This window comes from Otolemur garnettii, unplaced genomic scaffold (assembly GCF_000181295.1).
Source record: "Otolemur garnettii isolate 467f Iridium unplaced genomic scaffold, OtoGar3 scaffold00121, whole genome shotgun sequence".
Lineage (NCBI taxonomy): Eukaryota > Metazoa > Chordata > Mammalia > Primates > Galagidae > Otolemur > Otolemur garnettii.
The window spans coordinates 4,044,859-4,052,879 of record NW_003852516.1 but is presented as its reverse complement, the minus strand read 5'-3'; the positions used below and the strand labels follow the sequence as shown (position 1 = coordinate 4,052,879).

The 8,021-nt window shown below is 36.9% G+C and overlaps 1 protein-coding gene across 1 annotated transcript in view; it reads right to left on the bottom strand.

The window, feature by feature from the left end:
* LONRF1 (LON peptidase N-terminal domain and ring finger 1) overlaps positions 1 to 8,021 on the bottom strand; it is a 37,360-nt gene that overhangs the window by 8,086 nt on the left and 21,253 nt on the right. The window contains 3 exon segments of the mRNA XM_023517800.1: positions 1,890 to 2,052; positions 2,175 to 2,333; positions 5,088 to 5,209. Of these exon segments, the coding sequence (XP_023373568.1) occupies positions 1,890 to 2,052; positions 2,175 to 2,333; positions 5,088 to 5,209 (444 nt within the window).

The window sequence follows — 8,021 nt, the reverse complement described above, 5'->3', positions numbered from 1 at the left end:
AAAAAAAAAAAAAAAAAAAAAAAAACTGTATTAGAAGTCAATAAAATAGAATTATTTCCATAAGGAAAGAAGATTTAGAGATAAAAAACAAATCTGAGAAGTCTTTCTAGAATGGACAAGAAAAGCATTACCCAGATGAAGACACTCAGATGAGGAAAAATTACTAGACACTACTAGACATACAAGACTAATTTTTAAACATCAAATCCAAAATACTTTCAATATGTTATTCTATACTGTCCATGTTTATATATACACACACACATATATAAAAATGCTCAGCCACATACTCAAGGGATTTTGTCATTAAACCCAATACATGGAGGTATAATTTACATAAAACTAAAATAGGGTTATTAATTTTACAAAGAACATTGCATTTAGCAAATGATTCTATTGACCAAGCGTGCCTAAGTCACAGAGTGTATCAATCAACTCAAAATTTCAACACAATACTTTTGGCCTACTTCACAAAGCTAACCACCCTCGGTGTTTTTATAATGAGATAGGACAAACAATATCATTTTGATCAAGTTTATCAGCAGAGGCAACAGGCTATAACGATAAAGCACAACAGGAGCTAGAAAGATGGCTTAAAATCATTTTTGTTACACTAGTATAGGATCCTAGGCAAGTTAATTAGCACCTCTGAATTGTGCTTTTCTGATCAGCTATTCAAGGAGCAAATGCTGGTGAAAATACCTAATGCCAACATTCAGTAACTGCTGACTGAGATGAAAGATCAGTGACAAAGTGCCAGTGTTTATTAATTATCTGTTTATTAATGTCTCTCTACAAGACCTCCAATTTGATATTTATAACATCACAAGTCATTTTTTATGCTTCCTTAACTCATTTCAATTGGTAAACAAGGTACTGAAAATATTGGAAGGGCCACATGAACTCTAAGACAAATATAACCATAACTCTACCCGTAACACCAATATGTTTCCTGACAGTGCTTTATCTGCAATGCTCTCTAATTTTAACACAGCATCCAACTCTATTTTATCATTAAGGTTATATTAGGCACAGGAATAATCTTAATACAAAGAAAAGTTCTTCCAGGATTTTGTATGTCTGCCTTAATTTTCAATCTACTTATTACATTGACTACTAATAAATTCAGTAAAACAGGAGAGCGATTAGCAACCTTTCAAAATGTAGATGCCTTGAAAGTTCACTTTAGTCCACTACATTTACTGTGGGTACATACACAGACACACAGGTATCCACACGCACAGGTATATTCTGGGCACTGGGCTGGTTGTTAAGCCTGTAGAGATCAGGGGGATCTAGGTTCTAATCTCTCAAGTTCTCTCGAAATGCACAATGATTTAGCTGGAAAATGTTCTTCTTAGCAAAGTATCACAAGAATGGGAGAAAAAGGATCCAATGTACACAGCCCTATTATGAAACTAATTTATAGCTTGCATATGAAAGCCATAACCTAATTATAGCCTAAGAATATGGGGGGGGATGAAGGGAGGGTGATTGGAGGGATCACATCTAAAGTTTATCTTAAAGGAAGGGTACAGTGAATCTTTCTAAGAGTAGAATGTAAACGTCTTAACACAATAACTAAGAAAATGACACAAAGTCTATGTTAACCAGTTTGATGAAAATATTTCAAATTGTATATGAAAACACCACACTGTACCCCATGATTGCATTAATGTACACAGCTATGATTTAATTAAAAAAAAAAGAAAGAAATGCACAATGATTTAAGGGTAAGATGAAAAGGTAACTTGGAGCCAACTCTCCTAAGTAGCAGTGACGAGGGTGTCTCTGGGGAAGAACTGGCTCACTGTTCAGAAGACAGCAGCCTGTATCAAACCCAGAACGGAATACACCAAAGTGTGCTGGAAACAGACCATTTTTAATACCTTGACATCCTCCAGATATTCGATGTCTGCTGTGCAATATCCATCTTTCATTCCTCTTTTTAAAACCCTGAACCGCTTTCCGCCAACTGTATCAACCACAGACCTTCCATCAGGTAAGAAGTGGACGTTTCTAATTTGTAACATACAACCATAATCTGCAAAACTAAAAAAACAAACAAACAAAAAAATTCTGATTAGTAATAAAGTCCAAGCATGTAAGTTCTCATACATATTGAGAGAAAGTTCCAATATACATACAAACATTTAAACTATGAAGAACCATACCTATTTTGTGTATCACTGACACACATCCCAAACTGTTTGGTTCCAGTCTGTATGCTTCTTCGAATCATCAATCTATATCTTGGCTCAAATACATGGAGAGGGCAAGGCACAGTGGGGTAGGCCATGGTGCAGACAAATATTGGTACACTCTTGGTCAAGCTGAAGGAGAAGTTGTTATTATTACAGATCAGAACATACATTAAAAATGAGTGATGTTTACAACAGTAATAAATTAATGTAAAAAAAAATTAATCCCCAATAAGGTGACTTTTATTTCTGGCAAAAAGAATCAGCAAACCTTCCTTAAGCTCCCACTGATGCCACCTTAATCTAAAAACTGTTCGTAATCGTCTTATTTCCAAGAACATGTATAAATTTTGAGACACCAGGTTATCATATAGAGCTAAGCATCTTTTTCAATCAAAACAGAATTTATTATAGTATTTTATATTTAAAAGGGTTTTTTTTGTTTGTTTGTTTTTGAGACAGAGTCTCAAGCTGTTGCCCTGAGTAGACTGCTGTAGCATCATAACTCACAGCAACTTCAAACTCTTGGGCTTAAGCGATTCTCTTGTCTCAGCCTCCAAAATAGCTGGAACTACAGGCACTCGCCACAATGCCTGGCTATTTTTTTGTTGTTGCAGTTATCATTGTATATTTAAATGTTTTAAATATATATAACATGATAGTTAGCATTTTTCATCCATAAAATACTTATAGTCACTCTTAGCTAACTATAAAGGGGAAAAAAAGAGCTTTCACAATAAACAAAAAGCAGATAAAAATTATTAGGCATGAAAGTGTTAAACTCATGATCAAAAAACATAATCTAATGACATAACATTTTTCCTAGATCATTAAAGTGATAAGCCATTTTTCATTGTCGGATGGGTAGAAAGTCAGAGAAAGATAAAGGAAATGCCCAGTTGTGTCAAGGTCATGGGAATAACTGGCAGTGTGGGGCAGTTTGAAAGAGCACAACCATGCTAAAGAAGAATTTGGCTATCACACCAGAAACTTGGTGTTTTTGATAGGAAATATTTATGCCCGTGGAACTAAGAAACTAACTTCTAGAAGTAATTGTCTATGTGCCATACAATGTAATGTTCACAATGGTCCTGTGAATAGCAGCCAAGACTGAGAGGCACAGAGGATCAACGCCGGCACAGCCCTGAAATGGAATATTGCTTCCATTAAAAGATAATGTGTACTGACCTAAAAATGTTTACACTAAAAGGAGGCCATAGACTAATAGGATCCGATCTGTGTTTAAAATAAATTTCTAGGCTCAGCGCCTATAGCTCAACCGGCTAAGGCGCCAGCCACGTACACCTAAGGTGGCGGGTTCGAATCCCCAGCCCGGACCCGCCAAACAACAATGACGGCTGCAACCAAAAAAAAAAAATGCCGGGCGTTGTGGCGGGCGCCTGTAGTCCCAGCTACTTGGGAGGCGGAGGCAGGAGACTCGCTTGAGCCCAAGAGTTGGAGGTTGCTGTGAGCTGTAATGCCATGGTACTCTACCCAGGGGGACAGCTTGAGGCTCTGTCTCAAAAAAAAAAATAAATAAATAAAAAAAAATAAATTTCTATATACTGTATCAGTCCAGAAGACAGATCACGGCTTTTGTCAATGCTCATTTATATGTTTTAGGTTTTCTTCAAGATGACCATAAATTACTTCTGTAAATGTAAGACTTAATGCAAACACAATGACAGGATGTGTTAAAAACAGCCCCATGAGTAAGCAGTAGGACTCAGGAGGCTCCTCTCCAGCGCTCAGTGGCCGTCACGTCTCTGCTCACCTGTCATTTGAATGTGCACACTACCCTTCTGTGGCAGTCTGCTTGTGTTACTATTTAAGCTTGCAAAAATATGATTGCAGCTTTCTTAAATCTAGCTTTTTCAGTATTGATTAAAAATGTGCATAATCCTCGCATGGGAATATTTTATAGCATAAAATCACACAATAAAATATCAATTCCGTGGGAAGACGAGTCTGTATTTCTGTACAGAAAGGAGGAGAAATCTTTCTTCTGTTAAAGAAGACATCTCATGGGCACATAGTGAAAAGGAACAGTCTATCAACACTCCCTTAGAAAAGGAGAGATAGGAATGTTCAATTCATGTTGGAAAAGAACAATAAGTTGCATTTTGTTCTTTAGTGTATTTAATTAAAAGAAAAGGAAAGAAACAGTTAAGAAATTAAAAACCTGTAAAAGAAATATAAAGAGACCCCAGTGACGGTCAAAGAGGGAAAGACATGAAGGGAAAACAAAGGGAATAAAGGGTGAAACAGACTCTCTGCCCAACTCCACACCCAGCCACTATGGTCTCTTACAGTGGTACGCCCTGAATCTCAAAGTTACCTCTGGGCTTTTTACTTGCTTGATACTAACTCAATTCTGCTCCCAGTCAGTGTCTTTTATTAACTAAGGATTTGACCCTTAAGAGATCACCTTCCAATTCCAGTCTTAGGACTCAAGGTTTGCAAAGCCCCTTGTATACCTAACACTCCCCTGCTGGTCTGGGTCATCTGTCCTCACCCTTCCTCCTGCCCTGCCACTACCCCTGAGAGTTGCTGTCACCATTGGTGGCACTGTTACCATTTGCACCTCTCCGTTCCCACTCCAATGCTGATGTTACTGCAGAAAAGTTCCTCCCCTACCTAAAATTCTACTTTAGCCCAAAGAGCTGAGCCAATAATCCCGATAGATAGCACATTAGGATGCTACCAAATGAACTTCTAGAATATTCCATGCGTTGAGGACAAGAGAAGCTGACCTATATCTTGCCTTAAAAATGCCTTTGACTAGACTGAGTTGAACTACGACAGGACCCAGCTTGCTTTGAGATTCTCCCTTACTCTTTCATAGGGCGGCAGTTCATAATTTAATTTTTATGAGAAGAAACTTACTGTGAGAGTTCAGCAGTTTCTTCATCATAGATTTTTTTTCTCTCAGACAGTTCATCAGGCAGATACTTCACTATTAATTCTTCCAACAGCTGTGTGACACAGTACCTCCTATCTGCTAAATACTAAAAGACAATATTATTTTACACTCTGGTCCTTCTTCTCCTACAGTATAAAACAGGCAAGACAGTTTAACTGACAGATGAAAGCCTTTATTATATATTTATACCATTGATACTGAATTAATTTCGTTGGCGAAGGGGCACATGACAGTGGATAATGCTGAGTGAGTAAACCTGCCTAAGGCTCTGCTCAGGAGCATTAAAGATGCATGGCGTGGCTGCAACTTGAACCCAGCCCTGCAGAAGCACCTTCCTGCTACGATCGCCGATCCTCTGTCCATCAGCCCAGCCCCAGCCATCTCCCACAACAAAGGCCATTTTCCCCCTGATGGCTCATGGATACTAAAACTACCATTTTAACTGAGAAACAAAAAAGAGACAAGGAAATAAAAAAAAATGCATTTGCCTTATTTAAGAAAAACAAAACTACTCCCTTTTTTATTCCCAGTTTTAGAGGCAAGGTCTGCAGGAGATGTGTCCTTCAGATTTTCCTTGTGTTGTCACTCGCTGTCACTGAGTCCCCTGTCAAGACACTGCTTTCCTAAATGATCCATCTTTCCCAGGTTTCTGTAAAATAGTACATTTGTACTACTTCCTGAAAGGACTCTGAAAAAAATACTATGCTCATTTATTTTCCTATCATTTTCTATATTGACTGATAAAGCCATTGATCTCATTCCTACCTATGAAAAACCTCAAGGTCTAACTCCAATTTGACCTTTTTCAGAAAATCTTCCTGGAATTTATTTTTCTGTCTTCCTTGAATCTCCTTTTACTACCATATAAAAGACTCTGTAATTAAATTAAAAATCGTGTAGGGCCAGGGAACAGGTCAGAGTATACACACAGAACTTTGTATAAAGGAATGTTCAATGCCTGTTTATGAAACAAAGGCAGTGAGGAAAAGCTCTTGGGCGACAATCACGAGACAGAGAAGTCACCCTTTAATCTGAGTCAGCAAAAACAAGGGTTTTGTCATTATCCAATGAAGAATAAATTAGAAAATGTTGAGAGATTGGGAAACTGGTTCTATAAGTGGTTTCAAACTTCAGCATGAATCAGGGCCTGTGAAAATGCAGATTGCTGAGCCCCACTCCAGAGTCTCTGATTGGGTGAATCTGGAGGGGGTCCGAGAATTTGTATGTATGTTCCCAGCAAGTTCTCAGGTGACACGGATGCTGCAGGTCAGGGAACATACTTTGAGAACCACCAGGCTATAGTCTAGAGAGGTGCCCTTCAGCAGATAATATGTGTACATAGATAACTTAAGAGTTTATCATAAAATTAATCAAATGATAAACTTTATAAAAGCAATCACAACATTAATCAAACAATAGACATAAGAGCAATCTTATTACCATTTTTTATTAAATTAATAAAGATGTTTGAAAATTTAATAACCATGTAATTAAATTTGGAGACATGTAGCCTACTTTACATTACTCAGTAGTATTTCTACATCGGTGTAATATTTCTAAGGGGCTTGGTAATCTAGCAATTGGTTGTAAGAACTGTACAAATATATGGCCTTTGATCTAGCAATTCACCTCCCAGGAATTTAACCTAAGGAAAGGGTCAAAATGCATATGATCATTAATTCTAAGTGATGTTGACAAAAGCCTGGTAGATAAAAAGAAAACAAAAGAACTTATGCACCCAACGACATAGAAATGTTAAAAAATCAATGGACCATTATGATGTTATAAAATCATATTTTTAAAATATATTTAAATGGAAAAAATGAGCAAAATAAAATGACAAGTAGTAAAAATGTTAAACTGTGGAATGTATAGTCTTATTTTTTAAATTCATATTATATAATTTTTTTTTTTTTTTTGCAATTTTTGGCCAGGGCTGGGTTTGAACCCAACAGCTCCAGTATATGGGGCCAGTGCCCTACTCCTTTGAGCTATAGGCACCATCCTTAAATTTTGATTTTCTAAATTATATTATACAGGATATTGTCAAAATTATACATAAGATAAAAATTTTGTAAACAGTGTGTTATATTTTCAAGTAATATGCTTAACATACATATTTTTAAACCCCAGGCATTTGTTAAGACAAAGAATTTCTTAAAAGCAATAAATCCAACGGTTAATCTGGAAAAACAAAAGCATAATAATCAACTAAAGAGTGCCCAGAAAGCCTGGATAAATAGCATGTTTTTAGTTCTTCACCTGAAAACATTTAAGCATATTAGCTGAAAATGTAAATTAACAAACTCTTTAAGAATAAATTTATCTTATGTTTCCTGACTTTGCTGATCATCTGTATGTAGTTTTGTTTTACACACTAGCTTGTTATATATATAAGAGACATGTCAATGGCAATAATACACATACGCTATTATGCTATCTATACTGAGATGAGTTTTCTATGTAGGACATAAGTCCACATATATTCGAGATGGTTTTGTTAACTTTTGTCCATATTTGTAAGATACATTTTTTTGTTTTTCTTAAAACAATCAATTATCAGAGACAGAATCACTTTCCCTGATCATTGCCATTGCCTCTCAGAATCAATGGCTCTGGTCTCACCGTAGGTGCTCCTCAGGCACTCAAGCATGGTGGAGAGGGTGCTGTCTTCCAGTCAGCTACAGAAGCTGCCCACTGAGATCTGACCATTTCCTATCACACGCTACTAGCAATGATCAGTGACTCCACAAGGAGGGGTGTGGGAACCTGGACCTCGCCCTCTCCTTTCCAGTCTACCACTTCCTAGAGCTGCACTGCCCAATGTGGTAGCCACTATTTACATGCACATATTTAAATTTAAATTCATGAACATCTTAAATACAATTTCTCAATCA